General features: G+C 40.7%; 1 protein-coding gene across 4 annotated transcripts in view; it reads left to right on the forward strand.

Moving 5' to 3' along the window:
- The window catches only part of SMG6 (SMG6 nonsense mediated mRNA decay factor), a 177,129-nt gene extending 158,540 nt beyond the window's left edge, over positions 1–18,589 (forward strand). For all 4 annotated transcript variants that reach the window (XM_069945683.1, XM_069945684.1, XM_069945686.1 and 1 more), the window contains 5 exons: positions 5,308–5,451; positions 10,526–10,673; positions 15,467–15,678; positions 15,998–16,079; positions 16,544–18,589. In XM_069945683.1, the coding sequence (XP_069801784.1) occupies positions 5,308–5,451; positions 10,526–10,673; positions 15,467–15,678; positions 15,998–16,079; positions 16,544–16,674 (717 nt within the window). In that variant the 3' untranslated portion in view covers positions 16,675–18,589. The remainder of the gene's footprint in view (positions 1–5,307; positions 5,452–10,525; positions 10,674–15,466; positions 15,679–15,997; positions 16,080–16,543) is intronic.
- Positions 18,590–19,184: the final 595 nt, after the last annotated feature.

The following is a 19,184-nucleotide window of genomic DNA, read 5'->3' on the forward strand; positions in this document are numbered from 1 at the left end:
CTGTCTATCTATCTGTCTATCTATCTGTCTATCTGTCTGTCTATCTGTCTGTCTATCTGTCTGTCTATCTGTCTGTCTATCTGTCTATCTATCTGTCTGTCTATCTATCTGTCTGTCTATCTATCTATCTGTCTATCTGTCTATCTGTCTGTCTGTCTGTCTGTCTGTCTATCTGTCTGTCTATCTGTCTGTCTGTCTGTCTGTCTATCTGTCTGTCTGTCTGTCTGTCTGTCTATCTGTCTGACAGGTTCACATTAAAGGTATTGTACTGTGTCAGTGGGCACTAACTAGTAGACATCTAAAATGCATGGGCTGACATCTTATTCTGTTATGCCATTCCCAGATTTAGTGATCTGCAAATCAGAGGTGATATTAAAATATGTATGTGTGGGTGATAATGTTAAAACTACCTGTAGTTTCCCCCCATGCTGCCAGAACAGCTCAGACTCCTCTTCACAATACCCCTGGCACCTAGGCATTAGCAGACAATCCTTTTCATTTCTGTAAGTTGTGTGGTGTGGCCTTTCTGGACCAGACTTGTTTTTCTAGCTCACCCCACCGATGGTCGATAGGATTGAGAGGGCAGGTCAGCACCTTGAACATCATCATATTCCTCAAACTATTCCTGAACAATTTCTGCGGTGCAGTAGGGAGTGTACTTGGTCTGCAGTTATGTTTGGGTAGGTGGTACATGTCAAAGTGAAAACTTCATGAATGTCAGGATCTGAAGGTTCCCAGTAAAGATGAGCAAACATTGAGCATGTTTGAGTAAGTACAAACCCAAACTCTTAGCTGTTGATTACCGGTGGCTTAAGAAGTTGGATGCAGCCCTAGGGAGCCCTGGGAAAACATGGATGCGGCCTATGGCCCAATTCACACTGTGGAATCGACGCTGAATCCTGCCTTCAGTCCTTTTGAATGAGAGGCTTGTGCGCCTCTGCTCTCTATGCCTCTCCGCTCAAAGAATTGACCAGTAATAAACGCAGAGCATTTGGATTTTGATGATCCAGAGTATGCTCGAGGTTTACTCATGTCTAGTTCCCAGCTGAACATTGCCTCTGCCAGCTTGTCTCCTTTCCATAATGCTTCCTGGTGCCATCTTTTCCCTAGGTACACTACACAAGAGGCACACTTAGCCATCTATAAATCTATTTAAAAAAACATAATCAAACCAGGTCACCTTCTTCCATTGCTTCATGGCCCTGATGCTCTTATGTCCATTGTAGGTGTTTTCAGCAATAGTCAGCGTGGGCACTCTCATCATTGTCTGCCACTATTCAGCCCTTAGCAAAGTGCAATACTCTGTATGTTCTGAAACATTTCTATTATAGCCAGCAGTAACTTTTTTTTTAATCCTCTTCTGCTGCAGTGGACTATCACTCTGTCTCTATACACATCAGTTGGTCATAAGCACCCATGAACCCATAGCCAATTGTCTTTCCTTGGGTTACCTTTTGGTAGGAGAAAATCACTGAATACTGGAAACATCCAAAAAGACTGACTGTATTTTAGAGGCTCTGACTGTTCTTTGACATTTCGGTCCTTGTTAAAATTGCTCAGATCCCTTATGTTGTCCACTTTTCCTGCTTCTAACACTTCAAGAACTGACTGCTCACATGCTGCCTAATATATACAACTCTTGACGGGTGCTATTGTCACAAGATACTGAATGCTATCGACTAACATTATGGTGCATTGGTATAAGAGCATCTAAACACGGTGGAAGATGTGGGTTCTTTAGTCATGAACACCTTTTGTTACAAATGTTTTTTTGTTTATTGTTTTTAGATCAATGTCTGGTACAGGTTTTACTTGTTCATTCACACGCACGTAATTCTCATGAAGCAGTGTCTGTGTGGTGCATACAGTGTCACTGGAATCAGACCATTTTCTCACATTTTTGTAGAGCTGGCTACCAGACACACTGAACTTGTGACCCCTTGCTGACATCGGGGTGTCCCCTCCTCCTTTCACTCGTGTATATTCGTTAATGCCCTTAGTCATTTGGTAAGTGAGAAGTTCCCCTTTGGTGAGTAGGCGGGACCCTGGCACCCAACATCTTACGAAAGCCGAACATACAATCTACATACCCTTTTGACTAGCACTTGACCTCTCATAAGTTAACCAGGAGCCACATTTAACTCCTGATCTCAACAGACTTTTACCACATGCTATAGATAAAACGTACCTCTTTCTAAACCTCTGCTGGAGATACGCTACCCGGAGATGAGGAAGTGAGAGCGAGCTGTGTGTGAGCAGCCTGCCTTCCTCCTTCCCAGGATGAACATGGGGAAGGGATAGCCATGGACAACCATTTAATAGAGAAAAGGTCTTTGTCTTCTTCATATTCCTTTCTGTTTCCTTTTTATATGTTTTTAAGTGATGTTCCAAATACAACTAGTGCATCAACATCTAGTATTACCCAGAGATACTTATAGATTATCTACACCTATAAATCCTACCTCAAAATCAACCAACATGTAAAGTAAATAAGATTCGTTATCTTGTGACAAAGACACCTGTCAAGGGGTGGAATATATTTGGCACCAAGTGGACAACCAGTAAGGATTTGAGCGACTTTGACAAGGCAAAATGTGACGGCTAAAAGACTGGGACATCTCCAGAATGGCAGGTTATGTGGGGAGCGTTCCTGGTTTTATAGTGTTAGTCCCTTCCCTACAAAAAGTGGTCCAGGGAAGCAACAGGCTCATGGATGCTTACCACTCATTAATGCACAGAGAAAAAGAAGACTAGAAATACCACAGAAAAGATACTGTAACAGAACTTGCTCTTAGACATGTGTCAGAACACAGTGCATTGTAAGTTGTTGTATCTAGAGCGGCACGGCTGCAGACCTGTCAGTGTCTCCATGCTGATCTCCATCAAAATTTCCTACAATGGACATATGAGCATTCAAACCATGGTGCAATGGATGATGGCCTAGTTTCATTATGCGAATGGCTGAGTGTGTACTGTACATCACGTATCTGGGAAGAGTGCACCAAGATACACTATTGGAATAAGACAAGACGATGGAAGTAATGTGATAACCTGAGCAGTGTTCTGCTGGGAAAACCTTGGCCCCTGGCATTCATATGGATGTTACTTTGAGATGTTTTTCCATCCTTAACCCCTTCCCATCAGTAATATGTATATATATGTTCCTACTGCACATACCCCATGCAGTAGGAATGTACATATACGTTCCAGACTGAGGGGCTTACTGATGTGTGCGGGACCGCTGCAGTGAGAGCGGTCCTGCACACATCAGTGTGTGCAGGGCCGGAGGTAATGAGAGGCAGCTGCGTCTCATTAACCCCTTAAACGATGCAATCTATATAAGAATCGCGGCGTTTAAGGTACTCAGTGACAGGAGAAGCTTCTGTCACTGAGTGATCAGGACACTGCGGGGGTCCCAATCGCATGTACCGACAGGCGGGGGTAAGCCTCTTACCTCTGTTCTGTTGGATCAGCGATCTATGAATAGAGTCTGCTCTCAGGTAGGCTCTATGCATAGATCGCCGATAACACTGATCTATGCTATGCTATGGCGTAGCATAGATCAGTACATGCAATCTATTGATTGCATGTTTTACAGTAAAAAAAAGTGTAATAATAAAGTTTTTAAAAGTATTAAAAACCCCTTATAAACCCCCTCCTAATAAAAGTAAAAAAAAAAAAAACCCTGCCCATTATAAAAATAAAAATATAAACAAATAAATAGATAAACATATTTTATATCTTAGGGGAATTGTCTGATCTATTAAAATATAACATTATTGTTCCCACACAGTGAATGGCGTAAATGGGAAAAAAAACACCAGGATTGCGGATTCTGATAAAATATAAATCAGAAAAAAATTAAAAGCGATAAAAAATTTCTGTTACACCAATATGATATTAATAAAAACTAGAGATCATGGCGCAAAAAATGACACCCCAACCAGTCCTGTAGGTGGTAAAATAAAAGCACTATGGCTTTTAGAAGGTGGGGGGGGGGGGAACATTGCTTTAATTTGCCCGGACATCGTGCATCAAAGGGCTCTTTTTTGCAATAAAATAAAATTAGTCAGCACCTCCAAAACAAATCCATATAAATGTACAGTTATACCCTGCCATGGCTGCAATGCAAATATAAGCATACAAAAAGCCCACACTGCAGCTGTTAGGATATATGTTTATATTGAATAAATGGATCATTTCAAATTGCAGTTATATTTACTGTATATGTAAAATTGAGGTTAAAATTGGGTGTACCATCCCACTGCTGTATGGTGACCAAATCAGGATACACCAAATACCAAATTTGTCTTCTAAGATGAGGTCTCCAAAATGAGTCCCTGGTTCGCCAAGCTTAGCAATTGTTAAATGTTAAAGGGAATCTGTTACTGGGGTTATGCTGCCTAAATGAGGGCAGCATAAACTAGTGACAGAAATGCTAAACAGATCTGTGTATTACTTCCATCATTCTGTTTAGTCGTTCTCCTAATATGCAGGAGAATGGGATTGTTGCCACACCCCTCCCCCACCCTCCAGCTGCTGACTTACAGTGGACTGCCTATACACAGCATGGATAGATAACTGCCAATCAGCAGCTGGTGGGCGGAGTTTTCTGCTTCTCATGAATATTGAAGACTACCTGGCTCACGCACATAATGTAGAGGACTACTTATTGTCCAGGTTATTCCAGAGGATCTGCTGTGATACATCATTCTGTTCAGCTTCTCTGTCACTAGATTATGCTACCCTTAGATAGGACAGCATAAACCTACTGACAGAATCTCTTTAAGGGATAGGTTGTTGTGATAGGTTGGGTCCCAGCGGTTGGCATGGTATCCACCGTCCTATTAACTGAAAGGTGGGGGTGTACACATTCATATCCTGTTTAAAAATGTTGACTTTCCTAAACCAGATGGCCTTTCAAAGTGCTCAATACAGTCAGATCCTCAGCAGTACCTCAATGTCTATGGCAACTTAACTCATAAATGACATGATGATCTAATGCCTAATAATTCTAAGCTCGAACAAATGGCCATATAGCTAATAGAACAGCTGTACTTTGACATATATTTTTTATATTTTGAATTCCCCTTTCCCCATACGCCGTTCAGAAATAAAATGTTTCATAGCTCCGTATGTCCATCTGTAGTGTGAATTACAGTATGCCAGTGTTTTGTTCTAAGACCAGCAGAAATATTGCCTGCAAATGTAGGAAGGTAATCTTTCAGGTATTGCAGAGAGACATTTTATGCAGGTGATGCGCTGTAAATCTTACACTAACTGCTCATAAACCTGTTTTTAAACCAGGATGATGTAGTGATTGAAGCGTTCGCAGAAGATTCTGAGCCAGAAAACAGCGGGGCAGAGCATGATTTCCGAGAGTTACGTGCCAAGAAGCAAGCCCTGGCGAGGAAAGTGGAGGAGCAGAAACGTCGGCAGCAGAAGATTCAGGTAACACTTACAGCAAGTGCAAGTCTGGAGCTGAAAGAGTTATTTTCTATAGGCACTGATGTTAAAGGGTGTGTCTATAGATTCTATTTACCTGTCAAAATATCATCTTTTATTCTTCTTGTGCTATATTTTTAGTCTTTCTGAAACGCACAACCATTTGACAAAAGAAACAAACTGAATCTCCTAAAATATATGGTTTTGCCGATGGAAATTATGGTCAGCTGCTAATTTTTCATGTTATGACCAATGCAGAGGAATTGTATTGTTACGTATGGCAATTCACATTAAAGGCCTCAATGTAACACATGGTCAGACTGGGTCCACCAGGTCAAGATTGGCTTATTGTCGCTAGTCTTAGGGTCCATTTACACAGAAAGATTATCTGCCAAAGATTTGAAGCCAAAGCCAGGAATTGATTTGAAAAGAGGAGAAATCTCAGTCTTTCCTTTATGACCTGATCTCTGTTTATAGTCTGTTTCTGACTTTGGCTTCAAATCTTTGGCAGATAATCTGTCAGATAGTCTTTCCGTGTAAATGGACCCTTAGGGTGTCTTCGCAATACCATACTCACATGACGCCTACTCCTGGTCCTGCCTAGTAACTGCCCTCTCAGCCAATCACTGCGCTATCCCACCACAGCAAGTGACTGGCTGAATTGGGGACCTGAAGGTTATCAGGGGGAGCGCGGACAGGTAAGCATAGCTGCTTTATTGCTTTTTACTTAAGCAGTAGCACAGCATGTTAGGTTTTAAAAGCCTGTGTGCACATTCTGCAAATTTGATATTTTGATGTTTTGTTGCTCAGCTGCCATATTTTTACATCGCTTGGCTTATTTTGTTTAAAGCAGAAGGTACCGTTCAAAGTTCCGTTCACACAATGCAGATTTGGTGCAGTGTATTTAGTCTACTGTATGCTACAAATTAGTGTACTAAAATCTAAAAAGAATAAAGCATTATGGCCTGGGCACAATGCAGAATAAAAGAGCTATCATTTATAGTATTTGAACAAAGCTAAATGCCCAGACTGCATTGTCTCCTTGACCCCTGTGATGCGTATATGTATCGATTATCGGTGTACGCTTCTCTTGAATAAATTATTTACTCTTGTGTCACAATTACTTGTTTGTTTGCATGACGTATATTTCTTTCCTGGGGAGTTCCAGCAGTGACAGCATCAGCGGCTTGTGTGTGGGTCAGGAAGGTAAACAGCATTGCGAGCCCATTGTCCCTTTTGTCTATTTGGCATTTCTTAGTTTCTGGGTTGTTATGAACATCGCTGTCCCGTGGGCTTTCAGGAATACATTATGTTATACGTTATATGCCAGTGACCGCATACACTCACCAGATATCATTGAATAATTACTTTAACAGATGTTCTGTTTTTTCTCCAGAACTTATCTGCTGAAACTTTTTTGCCCTTTTGTATTTAGTTTTTTCCTCTCATTACCTTGCAAATAGAAGTGATGTCCTTTCTCCTTTAGTTTAAGATCACTTGGAAATTGCCTTTTTGGGGTTTAGGTGTCAAGTGAATGAACGTAAACATTAAATCTTATATTAAAAAAACGTCATATCGGCTATATCCTACATTCACTTATTAACCAGTTGATTCCTTTTACCAGCAGAAATAAATTGCATATATTGGAGCAGGAAAGGAGATTTTCTGCAGCTGCCTTCCCGGCAGTTCCGGGAGAAAGCAAGGCCGTCTTTTACATGAATCACTCCTGCTCGTAAAGGGCTTAAATAAGCAAAAATATATATTTTAGCAAACCATTAATAATTCTGTTTTATAGTTGTGTTTTTTTTCTTTGTTTAGAATCGCTTATTATATTCTATGTCCAGCCATAGTATATTTATCCAGATTTCTTGCGTTTTTTTTTCTCCCCTGACATAAATGTGAACATACCAAGCCAAATAAGTTTTTGGGTCTAATAAATACCATTATTATAATTTTTTACTTAGAAAGTAGAACGTTCTGTAAGTATAGCACTGGCTTTTGGTGTGTGCGCTCATCTGCCTGTTTTACTTTGCTTTGCACTTTAAGAAAGTGACTAATTCTGTGGGAGCTGTTGTAATGCATCTGTCTTAACTGTTTTATTCCTTAGAAATTTCTTAGATGGGGTCCTTTATGCAACCACCTGTTTATGGTTTCCATTACTTTACATTCTCTTAGGTTTAATACTCAGATTGTCCAGTTTGATTTTTTGACACTTTGAGAGTCCACATGATACAAAAAGAATTCAAAAGATACAAAAAGAATTCAAAAGAATTATTTTGCCTAGTCGTGTTCTCACCCTCATTATATACATGGCCGCTACACATTTGTTATCATATATCATAAGTGCTATCATAATTTTTTCTAGCATAAATCAGTAATTTATGTAACTAGATGTTGTGTACATTATCTTATTAGGGAAAAGTAACACCTTTCCCACCCTCAGCAACCACTAGTTTCTTTTTCCTTCCTATGTAAATTTTCAGAAACCTCTTCAATCCCCCCAAAATGTAGAGAGAAACCAAAATACAAGAAAAGGAGGGGGATGCAGCTGCAGTTTCTTGCTCAGAGTTTGAGTAGAGGGGGAAGATCAAGCTACAGGGGAGCTGACATCTGATTGGCTCAGAACATACAGAACCCACCCACTCAGGAAAGAAGATCATGTTATATTCATAATTTTTAGCCACTGATGTACAGGGCAGTAATATACTGTGTAATACTGGTTTTAATGCTGCCACCACCATAAATAAGAAAAGTTGTTGTAGATTAAAAAAGAAAATATATATTTTTACAAATGATTTTAAAATTAAGAAGTCCGCTTCATCAATCACACATATACTTTACCATCATGAGAGAAGCACATAAGGAGTAAGGTACCTATCAAATATTTCCCATCATTGGACATGTTGATACATTGACAGCAAATCCTTGTGACAGAATAAAAGAAATGATTTAGCCTGAAGATAATTCCAGGCCGCTTTCAATGTTCATTGTTTGGTGGTGCTTAGAATGTAGAGTTTTACAGAATATGTACCTTCCAGATGAGCTTAAAACTGATACCAAAGGGGAAAAGATATTTGTTCTTCATCTTCCTGCCCCCACCTCTGCTAGTGCCCAGGGCCCTTTGCTTCCATAATTCTTCATTTTGTAGCCTTGAATCCTTGCCAGGCACATCTGTCTCACCATATGCCTGGACCCTGCAATCTGTGCCGAGCGACTTGTAATACAGCTCCGGTGAAAGCCCTTCTGGGACACAACACACATGTGTACCCTTCAGCAATTGGCCAGCTGCCCAGAACCAGCCTGGTTACTCACCTTTCATACCTAATTGAAATATAGTGAGATCTTTAAGATTCTGTCAATCTACCCTCATACGCCAGCCTCTGGCAAGAGAATAATTAGCAGTTGGGCATGTTTTGATGAGCCACGCTGTATGCCCTTGGGCATGGCTGGACAAGGTATAGCTAAGAAATATGCATCTATCAAATAGTTTTTCTGCCCTGACGCCACAGACTGTATCTGATCTGAAGCCTGTCTAGTGTTAGACTGACTATTTTGAAATAACTTGACATTTGGATGTTTATGAACATGAAGTAGCTTCTTCCTCTCATAAGAGCATGTGTACTCGGAATAGGCACAGATGCAGTGCTGTCATTTACAGGGCAGCAGAAGCAGACGGTAGTACAGGATACTGTATCCTTATGAACCTGTGGAGTAGGAAGTCCTGGACTATTTATAACACAATACCCTGCAGGAGAAGAAATGCCACAGACTTCCCGACTGCCCCGCTACCCTGTGACTGCTTTGCTTCCCTTTACCACCCGCCGTCCAAGCTCAGTTCTTACTGCTCCCTGTTCTTGGCTCGGTATGATGTGACCTCGTCGTCGGCCAGTGCATCCTGCAGAGGGGACGTGCAGACAGTCACAGCCTGTTCAAAGACGTCCCAGAGCTGTAATGTGCAATAGTGGAAAGGGTTGAGATGTATGGTCACCTCCACCCTTCACTTTTTTTTTTCTTTAGATATTAGTTTTCTACAAATTTATTTAGCAACCACCAAAGCCAAATATGTGTATTTCACTTACACCAGAAAATGTGCTAATAACTGACTGCAGATGCCGACATGGAACATTGACCTTTTATGTTCCCCCTAATTCCCCATATATATTTACGTCTTTACAGTTTTTCAGTGATCCATAACACAGGTGATCAACTCCTGGAGATTAACTGTATGTCTCCTTTGCTGCTTCCTCGGGCTCTCTAGATCAGCGTTTGAAGCAGATTTGGGCTGGGGCATTGAGGCTGGAAACACAGTTTTTTGGAAAAACTGCCACTGCAGTTTTTGTGTCATAACCAGAAGTTGATTCAAATGGAATGGAAAGGGGTACTTGTTTGTCTCTTTCCTGTTGGATCCTCTTTTGGTTTTGGCACAAAAACTTTAGTTGCACTTTAAAAAAAAAAAAAAAAAAAACACCTTAAGGGTAGCTTCACACGTACCGTATCGCTGCGTATTTATCGCTGCGTATTCACTGCTGCGTTTTTATTGCTGTGTGTTTGGTGCGCTTTTTACATGCGAGTTTTGATTTTCACATGATTTTTCATGTGAAAATCAAAGCTCACATGTAAAAATCGCACCAAACACGCAGCTATAAAAACGCAGCGATACGGTACGTGTGAAGCTACCCTTAAACGGGTTATCCAGGTTTAAAAAAAAATGTCCACTTTCTTCAAGAAACAGCACCTCTCCTGTCCTGATTTTGGGTGTGGGTTTTGCAGATCAGTTCCATTTGAAGTGAATGGAGCTGAATTGTAATACCACTGAGGACAGGCGTAGTGCTGTTTTTGTAAGAAAGTAGCTGTGTTTTCAAATCCTGGATAACCACTTTAAGAGGCTACACCCTGTCACAATAGGTAACTTTTGAGAAACTTTTTATTATAGTATGGTATAAAGAAGCCATAATTTATGCATTTATTTTGCTGTAAGCTTGTTCTGTCAAGACAGTCATTTGCTCATCACATGACTTTATAGTTTTCTGTCACAAAGATGTATAGCAATGGAAAAATCCCCTGTTTTTTGTCTTTGTAGGCTGTCCTGGATGGAAAGACAAGACCTCTGGAGCTGGAAATTTGTCCGCTATTTCTAGTTCCTGACACAAATGGTTTTATCAATCACCTTCCTGGGCTGCAGCAGCTTTTGTCATGCCAGGTCTATATACTAGTTATTCCTCTTATAGGTAAGATCTCTCCCTGTATGGTTGGAGGGACATTAAATCTAAAATGTCTGATGATCCAATGTATATGACATATGACTCAAGTAGTAAGTTAAGGATTTGTGATAACTGCCTTGACTGTTAAGATCTGTAGCATTGATGCTATTAAGAAGACATTCAGAAGAACCTGTGAGACTACTTAAAGGGATTTTCTGGAGAAATATTTTTATAAACCTTTTTAACAATGCATGAATAGCCAGGGGAAAAAAAAACAGTCTACCTGTGCCCTATACTTGATGGTGCCATTCCTGCAGCGCTAGTTACCACTGTCAGCACTGCCTGTTTTTATTCTGACACATAGTAATGCTTGAACAACCCACCTGCCGTAAGATATCTCTCCCATCTTTCCAATGCATAAATGTTCAGCACGTCTGAGTGTTCCCGTATTCTGTATTGGGAGGGGAGGTTTAAGAAGCAGTCAGAGTTCTGGCTGCGGTGTATCTCTCCTAGAACAAAGGGGTTGATCAGTGATTTTTTTTTTCCATCCCGCCTGACCCCCTATCTCCACCTTCATAATCTGTCGGTAGATAATTGGGAAAGCCCCATACACCTTATACTGGTGCAAAATAAAGTGTATGGGGAAAAGAAGGCTGCTGCTCAATCTCTGCCCACCCTTATTACCCATTGGTTTACACCACAGATCTGCTTGTTCTAACTGACTGCTGTTTGTAGGCACAAGCTCATCCTAGTACCATTGCTTTAAGATCTGAATGATCATTAAGTACAAGAAGCTAAATGGTGAGTGTTTATTTCTACATATACACTGAACAAAATCAGCATTGATCTTTGAGATCAGCTCTAATTTACCCGTAGAACATACTGGTTATAGTTATCCATATACACACACACACGTTCAGTATTGTCTTTCATGATCTTTACATTTATGGGGCATTTGAGGTTATCATGTGCTGATCAGAAAGTGTGAGGCAGTATTTACCATGTTACAGTAGGTGGTTGTACCATGTGTGACTATTTATATGCTTCCTACCCTCTGTCTCCAGGTCTCGGCAGCACTGAGTACTAGGGTGCTTCTGAATCCTGTCATTATTCCTCAGCTGCCTTGAGCTTGACTGCACTCTGGCTATGGCTGCTGTACTGTGCAGCTCTCTGGCTGGGCTTGGGTACAGAGTCACACAGCTGAGTGAGCAGCTGCTGGAACACACGTCCCCGTCACGGCTTTTTCTCCATATAAAGCCAGCGGTGCAATCTCTGACTGGTTCCAGTTATTGCTAAACACTCGCCCCTGGCACAAGTACTGGTTTTACTGGGTGGTCTGGCCAGCTCCCTGGATTTGGGAGTTCTCTCCCTGACCGAGAGAAGGAGCCCTATGGCGTATCTGGTATATTTGGGTGGGTTTAATAAGAAGTCGAGCACACTTTCTTCGCTGTGGGGGAATGAGCATGCATTATAATCTCCTTCCTGTCACACACATACTACTGTGTCCATCTGTTTATAAGCCGCCTACAAATATCTTCATCTGTCAGTCTAGTCTGCCATTGCCGAGTTGCATAAGAGCGCAGTGAAATGCACATCTGTATTTCTCAAAGATTATTGTACCTAATTTAAGATTAGATAATCTTTTCAATGTTTAAGCCGTGATTTGTAGTTCTGCCGTAGCTGAAGACTCAAGGAGGATCTCTGTATCTTTCAGTACTACTTGACCACTTTATGGTGAATTAAAGAGTGTTAAACATCTGAGTAGTAACATTTTACTAATAGACCTTCCTCTGTTATGGCCTGAGGTGGGACACAATGTTGATAGTTTCTAAACTGCTCCATGGCCTCTTAGCTCTCATGCCTACTGTCTGGTTTTTAGAGATTCGAGTTTTTTCTTTGTTGTCACAAACGGCAAAATGGTCACCAATTTGACACAGTGCTCAATGTGACCAAGGCATACAGTCCCAGAAGACCTCCGATTGTCAGACTGGACGGCAATTGCAGCACTACCTTTTTATTTTGTTTAAAGATGAAATGAAACGAAACGAAGCCGAACAGTAAAGATTAAAGAATCCAAACTTTCTGCCTATTCACTCATCTCTATTGATGCCAGTTTTAACCCCTTAGATACTCTGGTCAAAAGCAACAGCGGTACCTAAGGTGTTAGATGTAAGGAGTGAGCTCCCTCATTTAGCTAACCTTTGCCCGGCAACACCGAACAGGGCACAGACAGGTTACCTTGGAACTGATAAAGTTGCCCAGATCTGCCATATCGGCCTATTTAGTCATATAAAATTATGCTTAGTGAATTTCAATAAAAAAATAAAAAAAAATTGTCCCCAGCCATTCATTAAAGGGGTTATCAAAAGGATAGGGGACAAGTAGGTTTAAATCTGCAAAAAAAAACGTTCACGAAAAGAAAAATTACCTTTTCAGTCATATCAGACCTACCCCCTGGGCTCTGCCAGTTAACCGTTTCAAGGCACCACAGAATTTGTGCCAGTGCTGAAGCCTCTTTGAAAAAGTTAATGGTCTATTCCCAGGAAAACACTGCATCGCCACTACTAGTATCATGATTGCAAGGACGAGCCAGTGTAAACATTGAAGAGGCCATCCCAATGGCACGACTCCCAGTGGCATGACTGCCAATGGCTCCTTCTAAGTGGCTTATTACACAGGGCAATTATCTGCTGAACAGGCCAATTTCCCTTGTGTAACAGGCCAAGTGATCATAAGTCAACAAATGAGCAAAAAAGTCACTCGTAAGCAGATGACATGTTTTTGCAGGATTAAAAATCCTTTTTAGTCAGCCAAACATTATGGCATCCATTATAAACTGGTGTGAACAGTGCCAGACTTGTGTAATTTGCTGCCGGGAATCCAGTTTGATCAGTTTTTTAATTGTTGTCATAAATAATTTTATTATAGCGTGTCTGTGGTAGATCACTATATTTAGTAGGTGCAGGGCTGGTTATTGGCATCTGTCCATTACTATTGTCATGTATGCAAAATATTCTTAAGAAACAACTTCCAGGAATTTTAGTCAACTGTGTGATTGTGTTTACAGAACTTCCCCTACTAATAAATTCGGGTTTCACCTGCTACTATTTGTAGCCTATGGTGTGTGATGGTCTGCCATTGATCATGGCACTAGTGGCTATCACAGTGCCATGAAACGCAAACAAGGGTGGCACTGATAACAAGGAATGGCAGGAGATACGAGACCGAATGGTCCTAGTCAGCAGAGTAATGTTCTCTGTTTGCTTGGAGGAAGCAATTTCTTTCTGCATCCCCAAGGAAAAAGTAGGCAGCCACTCAGCAGGTGCTTGCTTATATTTCTTAGAGCATGTGTTAGATGTGCTAGGTTAAAGGGATTTATAATGGTTACAGGCTCCCTATGTAACTGTACCTTAATATTTTATAAATACGACAAACATGCCCTAAAGTTCTTTTCCCATTAACATCATGGCTTCTCTTATTATTATAACAGCTGTGAGTTTCTGTTTTAAAACTGATACTAACTGGGGCCAGGTTATCAAGTTTTTTTTAAAAAGTATGTATGAAAATATTCATATCTTACAGTGATATCAGTGGTAGCACCCTCTGTTCCTTGTTCTGCCGATTTCTGGGTGCTCCCTGCTCCCACCTTGTCTGTCAGGAACTGTACAGAGCAGGAGATGTTTGCTATTGCTCTCAATAGTTCCTGCCGTGGACAGAAGTGGCAGCAGAGAGTGGACAGAAAAAAAACACTTCCTGCAGGACATAGAGCAGCTGATAAGGATTGGAAGGCTTAAGTTGTTTTTTTAATATAAGTGATTTACAAACCTGTAAAGTTTTCTAATGGCGGTTGTTTTGAAAAAAAAAAAAAAAAATATATATATATATATATATTACACCCCTTTAAGAAATAAGAAGGGTGATTGGCTAAAAAAGGTAAAAACGGCATAGAACAACTTTTTTTTTACATTGATTAGTGTTAGAATAGTGGTGTGACTTACGCCAGAGCCCTATTCTGTTTTTTTTTTTTTTTTCATTTCATGAGTTGACCCCTTTAAGAAGTTACAAAACCCAGCAGAAGGAAAATAGCAATAATGTGTACACAGTCATGAAAAATTGTTCTTATATACAGTTGGGGGCATGTTTTATTGTTTTTGGGGGGGTTTTAACCCTATTTTGCAGAATGAAAAAAAAAACATAGCCAGTGAAACATCTTTGATAGATCACCTTAAAAAGACCATTCCTGATCTAGACCAGGATACAAATTCTTTATATTCTTCCTATATTTGTCCTTTCTGCATTTTGTTTGGAAGCTTTGGGGAGGTTGCTCCAAAGAGGTTTCATTGCATATTTGAATGGATAATGCTGCATTTACACTAAGCGATAATTTGCCCAATCAATCGTTTAACGATTTTGAAGCAACGATTTGGTTTTTATAACAATCAGTGTTTGGACGAATAAATCGTTAAAAAATTTGTAAGAAAAATCGTTATTGCGATCGTTTTTAAGATCGCTTCAGCCCATCTTTCACATAGGGTGAATCTTTGAAAGAGTGTGTACACAAAGCGATCTGCGAATTTTTAGTGAATAATTTAGCTAATAAGAATTGATGTCAGCCAGTGTTCTTTAGTAGTTTTCCTTTTCTTTTTCTTTTTTATCCCCTCCTTTCCATGACAATCCACCATGCGCATGTATGCTTGACTTACAGAATATTGTAACAATGAAAATGTATTAGGATTAGGAAACCATGATGCGCAAGGAAAAAAATCTTTGATTCTGTGCCCTTATTTCTATAAAAAAAAGTCTGTTTTCCTATTCTGCAGTTATCCATGAGCTGGACGGCCTTGCAAAAGGACAAGATGTTGATCAGCGCAGTGCTGTGCAGGCTCGATCTCTTCAGGAGAAGGCCAGGAAAGCCATCCAGTTTCTAGAGCATGGATTTGAAGCTCGAGACCCCTTTCTAAGAGCGCTTACAAGCCGCGGCAACGAGCTGGAATCTATTGCCTTCCGAAGTGAGGATATTTCTGGACAGAAGGTACGGTACCTTACTGTTTCTTTTAGTATGGTGAATGACTCTACACAGAGAGATTTATCTGACAGATTTTTAAAGCCAAAACCAGGAAAAGACTATAAACAGGGAACAGGTCATAAAGGAAAGACTGAGATTTCTCCTCTTCTCAAATCCATTCCTGGCTTCAGCTTCAAAAATCTGTAATAGAAATCTCTCTGTGTAAAGTCACTCTAATATACCATGTCCAGGTGATGTCTCTTATGCTGCATATGAACTACATGGTATGTTGCTATCCAGTTGAACCAGGAGCTTCTTGTGATTATGGTGGTTTTCTGTTCTGTAGGGAAACAATGATGACCTGATCCTGTCATGCTGTCTGCATTACTGCAAGGACAATGCTAAGGACTTCATGCCGTCAAGTAAAGGTACAGCTTCATCTTTGGCCTTGGCTCACTAGCCTTGCGAATACTTTCTTCATTTTTGGACTCCTGCAATACAGTAATATAAACACCTTAAGTCATGCCACTTCCTCTCGTTCCTCCATCCTTATCCTGTTGTGGCAGATTAAAGTGACATCATGAGCTGCCCAGGCCCATCTGTCATTGGATTAACCTGCCACAGCTGTCTATGTTGTTTATAAAGACAGATCCTGGCCTAGTACTGACAACCGCTGGCCTCTGGTTTGTAACACAGAGGATGGTTACCAGTGTCACAGTGACAAGCTTCCCCCCTCCTCCCTACAGCTTTGCACTGCTCCCACGTTTTTCCTCCTGTGAGAACCTACTCCTAAGCTGTCGCACATTTCCTTTTGACTATCTTTTTTCCCTTCTCTCCCCACCATGGGTAGTTTCTGTACCTCATCCCCTATTACTCTGTGCCCTGTTTCCAGATGATCCAATACGCCTGAGAAGAGAAGTCGTTCTGCTGACTGATGACCGTAACCTCAGAGTCAAGGCCCTGACCCGACACGTCCCTGTGCGAGACATCCCTGCTTTTCTCAAGTGGGCCAAAGTGGGGTGAAGCAGCCAAAAATCTGTAAGGGAGAATCCTTGTGTGCAAGAGAAAAAAGAAAGAGAAGAATATCCAGTGTGCGACCCGCCGGGGCGAGAAGTCGTTACAGTCAGTCCTGATACATCAGTTCAATGCCCCATGTTAAACCACCCACAAACACACCCCAGACTCGGTCCATCATCTGAAACAATCTAGAACAAAAGTTAAAAATGTTCCCATCATGCACCCCTATCATGAGCCTGCTGTAACTTGTATGTTAGTTCAGGTGGATGGGAGTGTGTAAAGAAAAGGCTTGTCGCTGTATGTTGGGTCTGACTGGTCAGTGAGGGTGCAGAATTTAGTAAGATGATGATCCAGAGCAGGATTTCACTGGCATGTTTTCTGCCAGGGGCGCATCTCCTTTAGTTTTCCGTTGTTTTCTTTGTGCACTAGTGATGCCTGCAGCAGCCGGCCTCATTGATAGGAAGCAGAGGTCTTCTTACCTGGAGTATCTTTATGATCTTATTTCTTTAATAACCTTGTTGCTCTTTTAGCTTATTGTTTTTATTTTTCGTAGTTTTAATTTTCGTTTATTTCGGTTTAAAGTATTTTTTTTTCTCCGTCCAGGTTTCCCAGGTTTTAGTTTGAAACGCCGAAAAAAGTTTAGTTAGTACATGACTCCCTCCCCTTTTTTTCTTCTCATCTTTTGTATCTTGTTCATTGTTCCTTTTGTTTTCTTTTTTTTTTTTTTTTATCCTATTTTCTTCCCTGTAAAAGCCAGCCTCACCCCTTTGTTGTATAGGGAGATGCGTAGGTGTGGCCATTAAATACAGAGATGAAGGATGATGTTGCTCTGTAAGTGTACAACAATGCTTTTCCGTTACTTGACCGATCCTCATTGCTACACACACCAGGTTACACAGATGTTCTCGGCAGGTTTCCCTGGCAGGGAACGCTCATAGCAGTTTCTGTCATTCCCGGCCAAGACCTGACATCTGAAAATCCTAAAAGTCTTCTGTAGGTCCTGATGTCATCCTTTTCCCTAATACTTTATAAGATCAGTCTGTAGGGATAAAGGCAGAAATCAACCACATGGTCCTGGCTACATGCGAGCTGGCCTGGACAGTGGCTCTTTTTAACTCCTTTATGTTGCTGATAGTGGCAGCCTCACTGCTGTGCCGCGGTGTGATAGGGCGTTCCAGGCTCAGTGATTTTGGAGGCCAGAGAGATATAGATAAGGCTGGCCCTGATAATGCTGTAGTGGACAGAGGTTAGTACAATACATTAGTACATATGCTATACAGATAATAGGTCTTGACAGCGGAGACCCTAGATAATAGCGGTGATCTGTATAATTTTTACATAGTGAGCTTTTACGCTGATTTTCGCGTGTAAATAGTTTTAGTGAGCGGGGAGAAGTGATGGCGTTACGTAGGGTTGTGTTGGCAGCTTTTCTGTGTGTAGTGAAGTGAACCTTCCATATGATATAATATTCGTTTTAATTCTGCTTCTGTTCCTATATATATTTAGTAAAGGAATGTAGCCAGGCATGGCTTTTCGAGTGGTGTTTAACCCTTTAGTGTGGTGTTTTCTGAATTGGCATACCCTCATGGGGATCCTGAATGGATTGGTGCTTGTAACCAGCCTCATTGTCCCTCTCTTTGCACTTGCTGAGGAGCACATGGGACAGGAACGCCACCTCTATTATATCCCAGGCCCCATGCTGATAATCTAGTGTAGCACTTACCATCATGTGTATCACCCTCTGTGTATTCTCTAATGCTTCCCATCTCTGTCGTATGAATGGCTGCCTTTGTGTATATTCTTATTTTTCCATTTTTTTAATTTTTTTTTTCTTTGCTTGGAAGGAAATTTTTGTTATGTACTATTTTTAGATCCACTGTTGGCTGACACAAATATCTTAATAAATGTTGTTTTACTGGAATCTGGTTGCCTTTTTTTTTATTCGGCTTTGTGATTTTTAACCCTTACTTCACCATTGATCATTCTTTTGATAATTAGACTAGCTCTGAATTTTTTTCAATTCTTTTAAAGGCATGTTCACACAGATTTTTTGCAACTGATATTAAATATCAGCAGCGTGTGAACATGACCAAATCACACAAATTGGGTGATAAACACCAATGCTAATGAAATATAGTAGCTATGGTGGTGGTTGCCACTCATTCTACCATAATCTGAGGTTAGTTGGGGGGGAAAGGTCAGAAACATTAGAATTTGACTTTTCTGAAAAAGTAGCAGATACTTGGAACAAACTTCCAGCAGATATGGTAGGTAACTCTACAATAACATATGTTTATCCCAGGCAGGTTTACATTCTATCTATCCTAAGATAATAAAAAAGGAAATACTAACAGGGCAGACTAGACGGACCCAGTGGTCTTTTTCTGCTGACAATCTTCTATGTTTCTATGCCACCATAGGTCCTGATTTATATACACAGTAAATCTACTTTTCTCTTTTTCATATATTTTATTTCTTAGGATAGTATCTTCAGACTGGAATATTTTGCAGCATCA

This window comes from Dendropsophus ebraccatus, chromosome 11 (assembly GCF_027789765.1).
Source record: "Dendropsophus ebraccatus isolate aDenEbr1 chromosome 11, aDenEbr1.pat, whole genome shotgun sequence".
Taxonomy (NCBI): Eukaryota; Metazoa; Chordata; class Amphibia; order Anura; family Hylidae; genus Dendropsophus; species Dendropsophus ebraccatus.